At 41.7% G+C, this 18,226-nt stretch overlaps 1 protein-coding gene across 3 annotated transcripts in view; it reads right to left on the reverse strand.

Moving 5' to 3' along the window:
- The window catches only part of Fbxo47 (F-box protein 47), a 29,008-nt gene extending 12,898 nt beyond the window's left edge, over window positions 1-16,110 (reverse strand). For 2 of the 3 annotated variants that reach the window (XM_036196904.1, XM_036196902.1), the window contains exons 1-5: window positions 15,944-16,110; window positions 12,932-13,139; window positions 11,264-11,434; window positions 4,539-4,615; window positions 719-796 (exon numbers count right to left, since the gene is read on the reverse strand). In XM_036196904.1, the coding sequence (XP_036052797.1) occupies window positions 719-796; window positions 4,539-4,615; window positions 11,264-11,434; window positions 12,932-13,115 (510 nt within the window). In that variant the 5' untranslated portion in view covers window positions 13,116-13,139; window positions 15,944-16,110. Of the gene's footprint in view, window positions 1-718; window positions 797-4,538; window positions 4,616-11,263; window positions 11,435-12,931; window positions 13,140-15,937 lie in introns of all 3 variants that reach the window. The other variant, XM_036196903.1, reaches the window with a different exon arrangement.
- Between the last annotated feature and the right edge of the window lie 2,116 nt (window positions 16,111-18,226).

Raw genomic sequence — 18,226 nt, forward strand, 5'->3', positions numbered from 1 at the left:
GCTCTACCAGAGGACCCGAGTTCAATCCCAGCACCCTGCCTGTAACTCTAAGATCTGATATCCTCACACAGACATACATGCAGGTAAAACAACAATGAACATAAAATAAAGATAAATAAATTGTTAAAAAAAAAAAAAAAAGCCAGGTGTAGTGGTGCACTCCTTTATTCCTAGCACTTGGGAGGCAGAGGCAGCAAATCTCTGTGAGCTCGAGACCATCTTGGTTTACATAATGAGTTCCAAGACACACATGGCTACATAGTGAGACTTGGACTCAAAAAGTAAAATAAAATTATAAACGCATGCACACATATACTACCTTTAGTCTTTTAAGTTGGCTAAGGGCTTGGGTTGCAGCTCAGAGATAGAGTGCTTACCTAGTATGCCTAAGGACCTAGGTTCAATCCCTAGCTCACAAAAAAACCCAAAATTTAAGTACCTTTATATAGAGTAAATAAATGCTAAGCATTTCTCACCAGTTAGAAAACCAAATACATTCTTAAACAAATTTTTACAGTGTTATTTTGCTTTACGATTACTAGAGTGTCTATTAATGTACACAGGAATTCCATATTCTACTTGTTTTTTGTTTTCTTTGGAGCTGAGGACGGAACCCAGGGCCTTGCGCTTGCTAGGCAAGCACTCTACCACTGAATTAAATCCCCACCCCCCATATTCTACTTGCTAACAGTTCAAAATCATTCATTAAACAATGTACCTGTAAAAACATCCCATAACATGGTAATCCTACACATTGCAAAGGAGCCGAACAACCGCTGAATTTAAAACAGGAAACCTGTAGAGAGAGCAACTATTAGTGGATCTATAAAATAACTTGATATTCAGATATTCAGGTTTACTGGAAATAGCTTTTTGTTGTTGGTTTCTGTTTTGTTTTTTTTGAGACAGGGTTTCTCTGTGTAGCTCTGGCTGTCCAGGCTGGCCTTGAACTCAAAGATCCACTTGCCTCTACCTCTGCTGAGATTAAAGGCATGCACTACCATGGCTACTGGAAACATCTTGAGACAGGGTCTAGCTCTCATTAAAGAAACTCTGCAACAAAGACCATTGCAGAAAACCTCAACAGATCAAAATGCAGAGGAACAAGTGATTCCAGCCCCACCTGATACATCTCCAACACAAGAGATCACATAGGGAGTGGGGATGGAAAGACTGAGAGTCAGGGGAACAGGAAGTCTGCTGTGAGAGTGTTTCCTAGAAATACTAGGGAAACTACACACATGAAGTCATGAAATCATCAGCATGGCTGCCTAAACGAGACCTGAACAAGGAAGACACTAATAGAGAGGCTGACATGGAAGGAGAAATCTCTTGGGGCCCCAAACCTAGACAAAAAAGGCAACTAAGGAATGCTGAGAGCAGGAGAAATGGTCTTCCCAGAGAAGAGCACACCAACTGGTTATCCAATAACAAGTAGTAGGCCCTGAAACAATGTCTATACAAATTAACAGTATATGGACTGAGCAGGCTGTATTTATACATTTAGGAGTGTGTGTGTGTGTGTGTGTGTGTGTGTGTGTGTGTATAACAGAGGAAAAAGAAGGCATGAGTTTGAGATAAAGGGGGTATATATGAAGGGTTGGGAGAAAAAAGGGAGAAATGACATTATTATATTTTAACTTAAAAAATTATTAATAAAAAATTAGTGTTGGGCATGGCACCTTTGATCCCACCCAGCTCTTGTGAGGCAGAGGCAGGCAGAATCCCCAACATCCATGTAAAAACAGCTGAGTGTGGTAAGGTGAGCCTGTAACTGCAGTGCTGGGGATGGGTTTGGGGAGAGACAGGTGGATCTCCAGGGCTCTCAGGTCTGCCAGACTAGCTGAAACAGCAACCTGGAGCTCATTATGTTTCTAAAACATAAGGTGAAGCCAAGTGTGGTTGCATACACCTTTAATCCCAGCACTCAAGATGCCGAGACAGCCTTACATCCATGAGTTTGAGGCTAGCCTGGTCTACGTAGGGTTCCAGATTCCCCAAGACTACATAAAAAAAAAAAAAAAAAAAAAAAAAAAACCCTGTCCAAAAGGAAAAAAAAAAAAAGATCCTGTTTCAGAAATCAAAAACCCAAACCAAAAACCAAAAACCAAAGAAAAAAAGAAAAACTCCCCTCCCAAAACAATAAAGAAACAACATAAAGTGGAGAGGCAGGAGGGATGGCTCAGCAGATGAGAGCACTTGCTGCCCTTGTGGGGGACCCGTGTTAAGACCCCAGAACCCACATGATGACTCAGTCATTCATAAGCTCCAGTTCCAGGGGAACCTATGCCTTCTTCTGACTTCTGCACTCACCAGGCATGTGCACAGTACACATAAATACACTCAGGCAAAATATTCAGTGTGGGAGCCAGGTTTGGTGGCGCACACCTTTAATCCTAGCACTTGGGAGGCAGAGGCAGGTGGATTTCTGTGTTTGAGGCCAGTCTCAGTAACAACACAAATGTAGAGAAGTTTTCTGACATCAGCTTGTGGCCATGATATGCACATACGGGTAAGTACACACACACACACACACACACACACACACACACACACACACACACACAAATTTCAGCCTAAGGGTATAACTCAGTTATAGTTATATAGCATACAAGAGGCCCAAGATTCATCCCCAGCACAGCAAAACAAAATAAAAATCTCAAATTGTTATTGTTTAGTATATTACATAAAAAGATTTTAACACCGGGCGGTGGTGGCACACGCCTGTAATCCCAGCACTTGGGAGGCAGAGGCAGGCGGATCTCTGTGAGTTCAAGGCCAGCCTGGTCTACAGAGCTAGTCCAGGAGGGCTCCAAAGCTACAGAGAAACCCTGTCTCAAAAACCAAAAAAAAAAAGATTTTAACACTTAGAAATTATTTCATTTTAATAAAATAAAACCACCCAGGGCAGGCAAGCTATAAATCTCAGCAGCTGAGGAGGAGAATGGAGGAGAGAATGAAGAAAGGCAATGCCATTTAAGCTGGCACAGAGGTCTGCCACATGCAGACAAACAAATGGAGGGGAGCCAGCTTTAGAGGAAAAAGGGAGCCCACAGGATCCAAAAAAGCCTGCTGAGGCTTTGGGAGAGACAGAAGAGGAAAGCTGCACTGTTCTGACTCCTCAGCCAACTCCATGACGGCTCCTAAGGACTGCTTTGTTCTATTTTTGAGACAAGGTCTCTGTAGTCCAGCCTGGCCTTGAACTGGTTATACAGCAGAGATGACCTTGATTTCCTGATCCTCAGCTTCTGCCTCCTGATTGCTGGGATTACAGGTCTGTGCCACCACATCTAGCTTTTTGTTTTTGTTTTTTTGAGGCAGGGTTACCTATCTCAAGATGATCTGGAACTCACTATGTACCTGAGGAACATGACCTTGAATTTCTGGTGCTTCTTTCTGTCTCCGTCTCCCTAGTGCTTGGATTACAGGCCTGTGCCCCTGTGCTGAGTGTAAGAGGTGCTAGGAAACAAATCATAAGCAGACAATCTATTAACTGAACTACATTCCCAGGCCCTAAGTCACCACTTTTATGTTGTTCTGCTTTTGAGACAGGGTTTCTCTGTGCAGCCCTAGCTGTCCTAGAATTTGCTCTATAGACCAGGCTGGCCTGGAACTCACTCACAGAGACTCTCTTGACTCTGGCGTACACCACCACCACCCAGCCTCTAAATTACCATTTTAAACAACTTCGGTAGCTGTGAGACAGACGGCTCAGCAGGTAAAGTGCTTATGTCACAAACATAAATTCAATTTGGAACCCATGTGAAAAGAGGACTGTCAACCGAGTGGTGGCAGCTCATGACTTTAATCTCAGCACTTGGGAGGCAGAGGCAGAAGGATCTCTGAGTTCGAGGCCAGCCTGATCTACAGAGCTAGTTCCAGGACAGCCAGAACTGCTACACAGAGAAACTCTGTCTCAAAAAAAAAACCATCCCCCTTCAAAAAAAGGAAGAAGAGGTGTGCACCATGGTATACACACCCTGCCACAAACAAAAATAAATATTACAAAAGACCCACTAACTGCCTTATTATTCTTGTATGGTATAAAATATATTGTAATTGTCTTCCATGGGCACCCATAAATAGAAACACAAACATATACATAGTTAAAAAAATAAAATAAATCCTGTTTTTAATAGATTGATTTGGGGCTGGAGAGATAGCACTTGCTTTTCTTGCAGAGGATCCAGGTCTGACTCCCAGTATCGACACACAACTGCCTGTAGATCCAGTGTCAGGGGATATGATACCTTCTTATGGCTTCCATGGGCACCAGGCATACACATGATGCATATGCATACATACAGGCAAAACATTCATACATATAGAAATTTTTTTTCCACAGAAGAGCTGTTTATTAATATAGGATAGAAGAGACATGACAGGCCTGTGTGAAACACACATGTGGACAGGAAGAGAGGAGAAGAGAGCACATATAGAAAATTTAAAAGATAAGCTTATAAAGACTATATGACATTAGTGATAAATTATCTTCACTGAGAATCAAGACATGAACTAATTCTGGCATATGATCTTACTTCTGAGAGGATCTTGTGAATGTACTTTAGTCTGTCCTTGGTGGGAAGCAGCAAGGTGCATCTTTTAAAAAGTAGACCTGAGAAAGGAAAGAGACATAAGGGAAAAAATGACAACGATGAAATTAAATAAACTTATCAACAGCATAGTGTAGTTGGCTTTCTTGGACCACCAACTGCAAAATCATGACATGGAGACTTATTATTAGTTATGAATGCTTGGCCTTATCTTATGCTTGTCCCACTAGCTCTTATAATCTATTTTAACTCGTTTCTTTTCATCTACATTTTGCCTCGGGATTTTACCTTTTATTCTGTATGTCCTACTTTCCTGCTTCTTCCATGTCTGGCTGGCTAGCAGCTGCTGGGCTGGCCCTGGGCATCTCCCTCTCCCTCCCCCTTAGATTCCTCCTCCTATTATTTTCTCTGCCTGCTAGCCCCATCTATTCTTCTACTGCCTAGCTATTGGCTATTCAGATTTCTTAAAACTATTTATTTATTTATTTATTTATTTATTTATTTATTTATTTATTTATTATGTACACAGAAGATGGTGCCAGATCTCATTACAGATGGTTATGAGCTACCATGTGGGTGCTGGGAATTGAACTCAGGACCTCTCTGGTAGAGGAGTCAGTGCTCTTAACCTCTGAGCCATCTCTCTAGCCCCCAGGCTATTTAGATTTTTATTAGACCAATCAGGTGCCTTAGACAGGTAAGGTGAAACAGCAATACATCTTTACATAGTTAAACAAATGCAACACTTCTTTACATAGTTAAAGTAATATTCCACAACAGCATAGTACAATATTCCCTTAAAATTAAGTATGCTGTATCACTGTGGACTATGATCTAGTTTTTACACAAATATTTTGGAGGAAGAATTAAAAGTACTATATAGTGCATGACAGTCACCAAGTGGTGTTGATGTCCATCTAGCTTTGGCAAAAGCCAAAACCTCATATATAGATAATATAGGACATATATCAGAGTATTTGATTTAAAAAGATACAATAAGGCAAAAAGATATACTAGGCAAACTTTATCTTTATTCTGTAGGAAATAGATTCTAGTATCTCTTGGGATTAACCTTATATCAACAAAGGAAAACATGATAAAAATTGTGTAAAATATAGGAATAGGAAGATTTTGTACTTCTTTATCCAAATAAAAAATTTAGCTGGGCAGTGGTGGCACACGCCTTTAATCCCAGCACTTGGGAGGCAGAGCCAGGTGGATCTCTGTGAGTTTGAGGCCAGCCTGGTCTACCAAGTGAGTTCCAGGAAAGGTACAAAGCTACACAGAGAGACCCTGTCTCGAAAAAACAAAAAACAAAAAATTTAGCTGAGTGGTGGTGATACATACCTTTAATCCCAGTACTTGGGAAAGAGGCAGAGGCAGACAGATCTCTGAGTCCAAGGCCAACCTACTTTATAGAGCTAGTTCCAGGACAGCCAAGGCTACTCTGTTTTGAAAAACCAGCTGGGTGGTGGTGGCACACGCCATTAATTCCAGCACTTGGGAGGCAGAGCCAGGTGGATCTCTGTGAGTTCAAGGCAGGCCTGGTCTACAGAGTGAAATCCAGGACACAGAGAAACCCTGTCTCAAAAAGCCAAAAAATGCAAAGAAAAACCAAAAGAGGGGAAAAATAATAAAAAATAAAAATTTAAAATCATGCGACTAGAGTAATGGCTCAGTGGTTAAGAGCACAGGCTGTTTTCCCAGAGGACCAGGTTCAATCCTTAGCACCCACATGGCAGGTAACAAATTCTAACTCCAGTTCCAGTGGATATGATACCCTCTTTTGGTCTCTAAGAGCACTTCATGCATGTGGTACACAGCCACATATTCTGGCAGAAACACCCATACACACACAAAATAATAATTAAAGAAAAAAGTCATCCAGGAGTAGTGATGCATGCCTTTGATCCCAGAACTTGGGAGGCAAAGGCAGGTGGATCTCTGTGTTTGAGGACAGCCTGGTCTACATACTGAGTTCCAGGCCAGCTAGGGCTATATAAGGGACTCTGTCTCCAAAAAGTTTTTTTTTTTTTTTTAAATGTCATTAAGTATTTAAAATTTCAGAGGTTAGAAGTCAGTTTTACTCACATAAATTATAGTTTTTATAAATTTGCTCACATATTGGATTAAATACCTGTCTCTCTCCAAAGACTATAGCTGGAAGTTTTCCTGTGTCCTGCCTGGCCCTGAGGTCCCACAGTGGCTTATAAAATAATTACTCAGAGGCTTATATTATCAACCGTATGGCCTATGGCTCCAGCTTATATCAGCTAGCTCTTTAAACTTAATTCAACCCATTTCTGTTTATCCATGGCTTACTGGTACTTTTCATACCTTCCTTCTTCAGTGGCTGGATCACGTCTTTCCTGTCTCCATCCTTCTCTCTCTCTTGGAATTCCCACCTGGCTGTAAATTTTCTTGTCATAGGCCAAAGCAGCTTTATTTATTAGCCAATGGGAGAAACACATATTCACAGCATACAGAAAGACATCCTAGGGTTGGGGATTTAGCTCAGTGGTAGAGCGCTCGCCTAGCAAGCTCAAGGTCCTAGGTTCGATCCTCAGCTCAAAAAAAAAGACATCCTACAGCAAAAGACTTATACTATTTTTTCTTTCTTTCTTTCTTTCTTTTTTTTTTTTTTTTGGAGACAGAGTTTCTCTATGTAACCCTGTCTGTCCTGGAACTAGCTATGTAGATCAGGTTGGCCTTGAACTCAGAGATTTGCCTGCCTTTGCATCTGAGTGCTGGGATTAAAGGTATACACCACTACACTTGGTTTTATTTAACTTTTATGTGTATGAGTGTTTCACCAGCATGTGTTATGTGCACAGGGCATTGGCTCACCTACAACTAGAGCTATAGACAGTTGTGAACCACCATGTAGGTGCTGGAAACCAAACCCCCTAGTCCTCTGCAAGAGCAGCAAGTACTCACTCCTAGCCACTGAACTATGTCTCCTCTAAGGTAGTTTACAGAGCGTGTATGTTAATGTGTAGGATTCTGTGTCATGACATTGAAAAAAAGAAAAAAAAAAAAAAGCCTTCCAATTTCTCAGTAAGATGTTATTTGAACTATACTGGCAGGAAGTGTATGATTTATTTCCCCTAAGTATTCTGCTTTCCTAAAATGGCAATACATTGTTAACATTCCTGTAAGGACAAATCGCATTCACTAAAAATGGTGTGTGTGGTGGGAAAAGATGCATGTGAATACCACCACTTTCTCCAGTTTTTACTCTTTATATAATATAACCATCACTTCTCTACATTTACTCTTTACATAATAAAATGATTATATAAACCTGGAGATCTATAGGAATCAAGTTTATTTTTAGAAGTTGCTATGTTTGGGTAACACATGACCAGAATTGAATTTTAAACATAAGCCCTCCTTATTTTTCTTATAGAAAGTTATTTTCAGAGTTTGGCTTTAGTCTGAGTTCTTTTCCTTTCATGTTTGGCATTGTGTCTCATGTTATATCATAGCTGGGACTGCAAGCTATAATTGCCTTTTCTACTGGAAATCTCCTATTTTTAAGGGTTAGAGTTTACCATAAAACCCTCCTGTTTAGCTGACTTTTTTTCTAAACACAGGTACTCTTTTTCAGAGACCAATTTCTTTTAAGTTCTCCCAGGAAAATAATGTCAGATGCAGTATTCTTCTACACTGGCCATCTGTTCTGTTCAGTAGAAAATGCAAATTAAATTTATAATCTTCAAAGTTAAGATTCTGAAAAATGTTATTTCAATATCTAAAAATAGGAACAGATCAGATAGGGAAGAAAGCATGGGAAAATGCTGAGTGTGTCATTTACCAAAGAACCAATCATAAAGCATCTATCTACAAAAAACTGAATAGAAAATTAAAACTAATATATTGATGAAACATTTTTTGAAGATTAGGTGTTAAGATCAATGTTTATATATTTTTAATTGAATTACCCATATAATTATTGTTTTTTGTTTTTAATGTGGTGCTGAAGATGGAACCTAGAGCCTTTTTTATTTATTTGTTTGAGACCATCTCAGGTAGCCAAGGCTGGTCTCATACTCACTATGTAGCTGAAACTGGCCTTAAATTTCTCATTCTATGGCCTTCACTTCCACAGTGTTGTGATTAATAAGCTTGGGCCAGTAGGTAGGCAAGTACTCTACCATTGAATTCAATTCTCAGACAATGTCATTGGGTTTGCTTAAGCAGCTAAGATTTGATTAGGAAAATAAAAATTCCTTTAGACCGAATCCAAATACTTGCCCCATTCGTTCCAGGCTTTATCAAATCTACTTAAAAACACTGAAACCAACACTGTTTTCATTTAAAAAAAAAAAAAGACTTATTTGTCTATTTTCCCTGCATGTATATATGAACCCGAGGCAGTCAGAAGAGGGTGCTGGATCCCCTGGAACTGGAATTACAGACAGTTGTGAGCTGCCATTTAGGTGCTGGGGAAGAAACCCAGGTCCCCCAGAAGAACAGCCACTGTTCTTAACCTCTGAGCCATCTCTCCAGCTCCAGACTATTTTTCTTTCTTTTCTTCCCTCCTTTCTTTCTTTCTTTCTTTTTTTTTTTTTTTGTGCATTGTAGACTGAATTTAGGTCCTCACTTCATGCCTGCTAGGGCATGCTCTGCCATTGAGTCTCTCTAAATGGCTCAGGTTGGCTTTGAACTCCATAGTACAGGCAGATCTTGAGTTCATAGTCCTCCCAATTAGCTGTTACTACAGGCCTAAACCACAAGCCATTATTGAGGAATTTACATATTACTTCTCTTTTTTTTAAAGCTAGGCATTCTTGTGTTTCTAAAAGACAAGATTCACTCAACTTACTATATCTTTATTTAAATCCCAATAACATCCTGATATTTGGTTTCATTGCCATGTTTTGGTTAATTATATTTTAGTTTCATAGTTAAATTGGTATCATTAGTCAAACTGAAATTAGAATTTTATTTCAGTACTCTAGGGAAAATGAAATCAATGAATGGAGTAAAAGATACAAGTTATTTTATATTAAGAGAAGAAAAATGATATAGTATTTCCTTTGATAAGGTGAATTTAATTACAGTATAATATAATGACTTATTAGTAAATATGTAGAATACTTTAAAAAGATCACAGATTTTGATAACAGAATAATGATTTTTCAGTAATGTGTCTAAATTTATACTTTGTTTTGTTTTGTTTTGTTTTTTGACACATGATTTCTCTGTGTAGCCCTGGTTATCCTGGAACTTGCTCTGTAGACCAGGTTGGCCTCAAACTCAGAGATCCACCTGCCTCTGTCTCTCAAGTACTGGGATCAAAGTCATGAGCCACCACTTGTGGTAATATATTGTATATCAAATTGTGGTGATATATTGTGTACCCCCATAAACTTGCCTGATGATCAGAGGACAGAGCCAGCCACTAGATTAGATATAGAGGTCAGGCAGTGGTGGCACACACCTTTAATCCCAGCATTTAAGATCTCATGCCTTTGCTTGGGAAGCACACATGACTTTAATCCCAGGAAGTAATATGGCAGGGCAGAGAAAGGTATGTAAGGCGTGAGGAAACAGGAACTCACTCTCTTTAGACTGAGGATTTTGTAGAGGTAAGAACTAGTAGCTGGCTGCTCTGCTTCTCTGATCTTTCAGCTTTCACCCTGATATCTGGTCTGAGTTTTTTTTTATTAAAAGACCATCTAAGATTGAAACATCAAATAAAGCTTGCCTGAGGATCAGAGGACAGAGCCAGCCAATAGATTAAACATAGAAGCCAGGCAGTGATGGCACACACCTTTAATCCCAGTACTGGGTAGCACACACATCTTCAATCCCAGGAAGTGATGGCTAGTCGAAGAAAGGTATGTAAGTATTTTCCCCTTCTCCCCAGGAAGGTTTCATGAAGGTGACTATAAACTCACTATGACCTTGAACTTCGGATCCTCTTGCTTCCACTTCTTGAGTACTGGGATTACAGGCAAGTGCCACAAACACTCAGTTCATTTGGTGCTAGGGATGAAACCCAGGGATTCATGAATGCTGGGCAAGCACTGGCCCAACTGAGCTACATCCTCAGTTCTATAAAGTTTTTTGATACAGAGTCACACCTTTGTCCAGGCTAACCTAGAACTCAGGAACTCACTATGAGGTACAGGCTGGGCTCAAATTATGGTTCTCTGTTTTTGGTTTTAAAATGCTAGGATTGCAAGCATGAGCCACTGTGTTCAGCTTTCATCTTTTTTTTTTTGTTTGTTTTTCGAGACAGGGTTTCTCTGTGTAGCTTTGGAGGCTGTCCCAGATCTCGCTCTGTAGACCAGGCTGGCCTCAAACTCACAGAGATCCGCATGGCTCTGCCTCCCAAGTGCTGGGATTAAAGGGGTGTGCCATCACCGCCTGTCAGCTTTCATCTTTAGCAGGACTACTGTTAAGATCTTTACATTGGCCGAGCGGTGGTGGCGCACCTTTAATCCCAGCACCAGCTCTGGGGAGGCAGAGCCGGGCGGATTTCTGTGAGTTTGAGGCTAGCCTGGTCTACAAAGCGAGTTCCAGGAAAGGCCCAAAGCTACACAGAGAAACCTTGTATCAAAAAAACCAATAAATAAATAAATAATACCATAGAAAAAAAGAAAATCTCCAGGAAATAGTCTAGAAGTCACTAGCCTTACAGAATTATATAACAAAACAGTTAGGATGTTTTTTGTTGCAGTTTGCATTTTATAAATTACCTAGAGCTCTGTAGTGATCTAGTAGATGAGTTTCTTCTTTTGTGCCAGACAGATCAAGGTTATGAAAGTTCTGTATTAAAAGTCTTCTACTTCCAGATGAGGTTGAGATATAATTAATTATGTGCTGGCTGACTGTTTTGGATACCATGCTTAACATGCCAATATCCTTCACTATCAAAAAAATAAATAAATTTAAAACAAGACCAAAACAAAAAAAGAAATAAATTTATATAAAATATGGGTGCAAATGATTTAAATCATTGTTAGTATACTCTATTAACTTACGTTAACTCACTAATAATACAAATGACTTAAATATAAAAGCATCACCACTAGTATAGTCTATTAACTTACAAACTAAAAAAACCTAGTGCCAGGTGTGTTGACTCACAGCTGTAATTTCAGCACTTGGGAGGCTGAGGGAGGCAAATTGCCAGGTGTTGGAAGCCAGCCTGAGTTGTAGAGTAAGTTCTAAGATAGCCTGTTTCAAAAAAACAAAAACAACAAACCTAGTGCTTAAAAAGATCTTAATACTGTCTTAAATCTAGTTCTCAACAGAAACATGGTGGGAAATATCAAGCTATCATATTATTACTATTCAGATAATTTAGAGGTGATAGTAGTTGTTCTAGGTTTTGGTGGATTTTGTTGATGTTGTTTTATTGTTTTTCTTGAAACAGGGTCTCTCTGTGTAGCCCTGGAACTCGTTCTGTATACCAGGCTTGCCTCTGCCTTTAAGTGCTTCATTTAAAGGTGTTTAAAGGTGTGTGCACTACCTGCTGGCTGTTGATTTTTTTTTTTTTTTGAGTGTGGATCACTCTATGCACTCTCATCTGTCCTGAAGCTTGCTATGCAGACCAGGATGGCCTGGCATTCAAAGAGATACTCTTGCTTTTGCCTCCCAAGTGCTGGGATTTAAGGCATGTACCACCATGGCCTGCAAGGTTTTTCTTTGTTTGTTTGTTTTTAACAGGATCTTGTTATGTAGCCCAGGCTGGCCTGATATTTGTGATCTTGCCTTAGCATCCTTGGTGCTGAAATTATAGGTGTATGCTGTATCCTGCCTACAATTTCTTTACAAACTTTGAACATTGGGTTGGGGATTTAGCTCAGTGGTAGAGCACTTGCCTAGCAACCACAAGGCCCTGGGTTCGGTCCTCAGCTCCGAAAGAAAGGAAAAAAAATTGAACATTATTGTGGGCAGTCCTCATGGTACTGTCAAGCCAGCTGCCTTTTGTAGTCTCCTAAGTAAACTTTTCTGAGGAAAAGAGACAGAGGAGAGGGAGCAAGAATGGAACTTTACACTCAGTCTTAGCTAAAACACAGAGAAGTGTTTGGTGGACCCTTAGAAAATAAACTCGGGCTGGAGAGATGGCTCAGAGGTTAAGAGCACTGGCTGCTCTTCCAGAGGTCCTAGGTTCAATCCCAAGCACCCACATGGCAGCTCACAACTGTCTGTAACTCCAGGTCAAGGGGTCCTGACACTCTCAATTTACATAAAGTTAAATAAATTATTTTTAAAAAGAAAGAAAATAAACTCATTATGAATGTTATCAACATTCCTGAATGGTACTAACATAGCTGAATAAAGAGAACAAACTAATACTTGGGGAAAATTATAATATTCTAATATCTTAAATAACATACTTCTATTCCCCCAAACCTCACCTGACAAATATCTTAAAATTATGTGGAATATTTCCAATGGTAAGACCTTAAAATTTCCAAGCGTAGATAAGAGTTGAAGATCTAAATTTGGGGTGTTGCAAAAATAGCTGGGTTGATGGTTAGTACGTTGTTTACATTTCTGGTTGGGTATCAGAGTGAAACTGGTATTTACTCTGGACGCCATCTTTTCTTATCTCATGGATTTATCCTGGTTAGAAAAATAAAGCACAAGACACAAAGAAAAAAATTAAGGCAATGAAGTTGTTTCTTTTTAAGTTAAGAGTCACACTTTCTGTTCTTTTTCCCCCCTCTTGAGATGATGATCAAACCCAGGCATGCCAGATAAGCACTCCACCAAGTGAGGTACAGTCCCAGCCCAAGGTGCACACTTTGATGGGCAACACCTGTCTTTCCACATTACAAAATATTTACTATGATGCGTAGATTGGCACACCCATCAGGAGTCTACTTATCCATCTCAGCATCATTTGAAAAACTTCTTAAATCCTTAACATCTTTTGGCATCCTATCTATTTTTAGGTAGAATATGACTTGTAGTAAGAAAATAAGCATTTAAAACTAGATGTGGGGGGTACATGTTTGTAATTCCAGTGGCAGAAGCTAAAGGATCACAAGTTCAAGGACAGGCAGGGTTATTGAGCCCCTGTGTGAAAAACAAACAAAAAAAGAAAGAAATGAAACAATAAATAATTTCTAAGAAAAGAAATAAATTCTAAGAAAAGAAAAAAGCAAGATAGGAAAGTGGTAAAAGATTTAATATAGTTTAACTTGTGGGCAGACTTATAGTCTAATATAAAAGAAATCTTTTTGCAACCTGAATTCACTGTCCAATATGAATTTTTGATAACTATGAAAGAACATGGTGGGGGAGGAAAGAGAAAAAAAATTGACACAAAATACATTGCAGCACAAAATATACTCAAGGGGTTGGGGATTTAGCTCAGTGCCCTGGGTTCGATCCTCAGCTCCACATTAAAAAAATAATTTTATATATATATATATATACATACATACACTCAATACCTATGAGGGATGGAGTGCAGCTCACTGACAGACTAATCACCGAGTATTTCAGCCCCTGGGCTTAATCTCAGTCTTACAAAATAAAAACAACAAACAAAGCCCTATAATGTAGCATCTATCATCAGTATATTTCATTTAGTTTTTTTTTTCAGAGAGGGTCTCTCTCTCTTAGCACTGGCTGTCCTGGAACCCTCTGAGTAGATCAGGCTAGCCTTGACCTCACAGAGATCCACCTGTCTCTGCCTCCTGAGTGCTGCGATTAAAGGTATGAACCATCAGGCCTGACTTACTTTTACAATTTTAGTAGACTAAAAATACCAAAGTATTAATGTAGCTTTAAATATTTGTAGGAACGTTTTTATATATTTTAAACTGAGTATTGACAGTCTTCTGTTACAAACAATAAAAGCAAAGAAAAGAGATATTTAGTGCAATTTGAATGTATCCCCTCTAACAGATTAAAACTGGCAGTGGCCGGGCGGTGGTGGCGCACGCCTGTAATCCCAGCACTCGGGAGGCAGAGGCAGGTGGACCTCTGTGAGTTCGAGGCCAGCCTGGTCTGCAAAGCGAGTTCCAGGACAGGCAACAAAGCTACAGAGAAACCCTGTCTCAAAAAACCAAAACAACAAAAAACAAACAAAAAACCCCAGAACAAAAGGACTGTAATTATATTTTACTTCACATTCAGTGAAATTTTAAATTAGTAATTGTAGAAATAATAAAATCATATAACATGTCCATGCTTATAAAATATAGATAAATGAAAGATTACATTTGGTGTTTATATTATTGTGAAAATGAAAATTTAATAATTTATGTATTTTTAAAGGTAAGTATTCATACTATATTGTAATCTTATTACAATTTAATTATATGCCAATATATGTTTTTCTATAAGAATATGTATTTTAGCATCTTCATGAAATTCCACGGGGAAGAATTCTGACTGGATTAATCAACAAAGCTGTTTTTAAATTTAACTTTTTTGGTTTGTTTTGTTTTCCAAGGCAGAAAAACCTAGTTTCTCTAGGTAGCCACATCTTACCTCGATTTCACTCTGTAGCCCAGGCTGGCCTCAAACTCACAGAAATCCCCCTGCCTCTGCCTCCCGAGTGCTGGGACTAAAGGGGTGTGTCACCACCGCCCATATGAATTTTAACTTTTAACAGAATTTTAAAGTATTTTCACTATAATAAAATGTAAATTCTACCCTAGTAAGGCTAGTAAGGCTAGGGTGGGGTTCGTGGACCCTTCAGACACTCATTGACCACCTCCTCCCAAGGGTCTTTACCATCCACTAAGGGTGTAGACACACGTGGATATATAAATTTTAACTTAAATCTCTGAAGGACTGAAAATAACTGGCCCCAGTGACTTCAAAACTCAAGTCTCAACCAGATGGTGGTGGCGCACGCCTTTAGTCCCAGCACTCGGGAGGCAGAGGCAGGCGGATCTCCGAGTTCGAGGCCAGCCTGGGCTACACAGTGAGTTCCAGGGCAGCCTGGGCCACACTGAGAAACCCTTTCTCGAAGACCAAAAAACCCCAAACCTTAAATCTTACTCTCTCCCCACCCCCACGCCCGCTCCGACCCGGTTTAGAGGTGGAGGAGGGCAGGGTTGCTGAAAATACTGACGCTGCCCACCAAGCCCTTTCGGGCTTCCTCGTCGCTCCCAAACCCGCAGGACAGGAACAGTCCCCCTTCGGGACGGCTGGCGTCGAACTCGGGGACCTCCTGCCCGGCTCAGCCTTCGAGCGAGCGGCGGGGCAGGCCAGCTCGTCCCACCCACCATGGTGGGAGGGTCTCGGGCCTGGACGCCCGCCGCCGCGGCCCCTCCGGAGCACACCGCGGGGTTTGGTGGAACGTTCCGGTGCCAGCCCCAAACGTCTCCAAAGCGGGCGTGAGGGGCCGTGGCAGACGCCGGCACCACCTCCACCAGAAAGGACCGGGGAGAAGAAAACACCTTTACCACAGACTTCGACAGTTTTCCGGCTACAGTGTGCCAGGGCAGTGGGACTCAGTCGTCGTGAGCCCCCATCCTCAGCCCTCACAGCCCTTAAGAGAGGAAATCTCCTCAGGGTTTTCCCGCCAGAGACCGGGGCAGGCTCCGCTCCGCCCCGCTCCGCTCCGCCCCGCTCCGGAGCTGCGTCCTCGGCTCTCGGGCGCCCCCCGCGCCTCAAGTCTATTTTAGAATTCTCCCAGGAGCCCCCGCGGGGGAGGCTCCGCCCCCTCATGAATACCAAGCAGCTGGGGCTCTCCTGCCCTCCCAGGAGCCCCCGCGGGAGGAGGCCCCGCCCCCTCATGAATACCAAGCAGCTGGGGCTCTCCTGCCCTCCCAGGAGCCCCCGCGGGAGGAGGCTCCGCCCCCTCGCGGAGAGCAAGCGGCCGGGGCTCCTCGGCCTTCCCTCTTGAATACTCCACCCCGCCCCGGGAAACACCCCCAGAGGCCACGCCCCTTCGCGAAGAAGCTCCCGCCGTGCCTCCTCCGCCCGAGCCGTATTTATTCAGAGGGAGCCGCTTGACGCTCCGGCCCCACCACCTCCATTTTAAGCACCAAGCTGTGGACCATTATGGTCAGGGAGGCGGGAAGGTGTGAAAGAAGAGTCCAGACTTGGGAGAGTCACAAGCCTACCGCTCCGCTTAGTTCTTTTCTTTTTTCCCAGACGGGGTTTCTCTGTGTAGCTCTGACTGTCCTGGAACCCGCTCTGTAGACCAGGCTGGGCTCGAACTCAGAGATCCGCCTGCCTCTGCCTCCCAAGGCTTGCAGCACCACTGCCCGGCCACTATTTTGTTCTTTATATTCGGTTTGAGGCAGTTTTCGGTTCCCTCTGCTCTCAAGTTAACAGGGTATGTCACACGAGTGCGATGGCACATCCCTATAATCCCTACACAGAGAAGATGGAGACAAGAGGACTGAGCCAGCCTGGGCTACTACTAACCTGAGAGCCTGTTTCAGCCTTCCTGACCCCCGCCCCCCATGTTAAGTTCTCACTTAGTTACAGATCCTGTGGCTTTCTCTCTCTCTCTCTCTTTTCCTTCCTTCCTTTTTTTGACAAGGCCTTCCTTCCTTCCTTCCTTCCTTCCTTCCTTCCTTCCTTCCTTCCTTCCTTCCTTCCTCCCTCCCTCCCTCCCTCCCTCCCTCTCTCTTTCTTTATTTTTTTGACAAGGCTAGCCTGAACCTCTGACTAGCCATTTCGAGTACTGGGGTTATACGCATGCATCTCATGTGGGCATTGATTCAGTGTCTGGAAGCCTAAGTGGGGCAGCTGTCCAGGAGGCCTTAGATAATGATACATGTGTTTCCTGCTCAAGGGAGTGTATTAAAAGCTATCACAGTACCGAACAAAGTAGCTACAATGGCACCCACGGGGTTACAAAGGAAAAAAGGCAACAGCACCTAACCTGTGCTGGAGGAGCTAGTATAGATGGACTGGATTATAAAGGTCTCTTTGAGGAGGGAGACATTTAATTTGAGAATTTAATGGAGAAGGCACCAGATAGGAGACAGGCTGAAGGAAGATAGTAGTATTGAAAAGATTCTCCTATTTGGGAAGGATCAGCTTCATATTACAGCCAACAAAAGTTTTTAATGTATAAACAAAATATGCACACTTGTGCATGTGCACGTACACACACACACACACACACACACACACACACACAAACTGTGACTTAAAATTCAGGATCAAAGTTGGGTGTAGTGGCAGTGCACATCTGAAATCTCAGAACTGAGGAGGCAGAGACAGGAAAATCAAAAGTTCAAGGCCATCTTTGGATACTTAGTAAATTCAAGACCAGTCTGGGCTACATGAGACTCTGTCACAAATCTGGGTTGATTTGACATGCTGTCATATCATTAGTACAAACACTTATCCATGATTTTTTTTATTGACTCTCTCTTCTCTCTCTCTCTCTCTCTCTTTCCTTTTCTCTCTCTCTCTCTCTCTTTCCTTTTCTCTCTCTCTTTACCTCCCCTCCCTTCCCCCAGGCAGGGTTTATCTGTTGTGGTAGTTTGAATGTAACTGGCCCTCATAAACCCAAAGGGAGTGGCACTATTAGGTGTGGCTTTGTTGGAGTAGGTGTGGTCTTGTTGGAGGAAGTGTGTCACTGTAGAGGCAAGCTTGAGATCTCATATATGCTCAAGATACCACCCAGTGTCTCAGTGTACTTCCTGTTGCCTGCATATCAACATGCAGCAGCTATCTGTCCAGCACCATCTCTGTCTGCATGCCACCATGGTCCACCATAATGA

Source organism: Onychomys torridus, chromosome 8 (assembly GCF_903995425.1).
Source record: "Onychomys torridus chromosome 8, mOncTor1.1, whole genome shotgun sequence".
NCBI classification, from domain to species: Eukaryota; Metazoa; Chordata; class Mammalia; order Rodentia; family Cricetidae; genus Onychomys; species Onychomys torridus.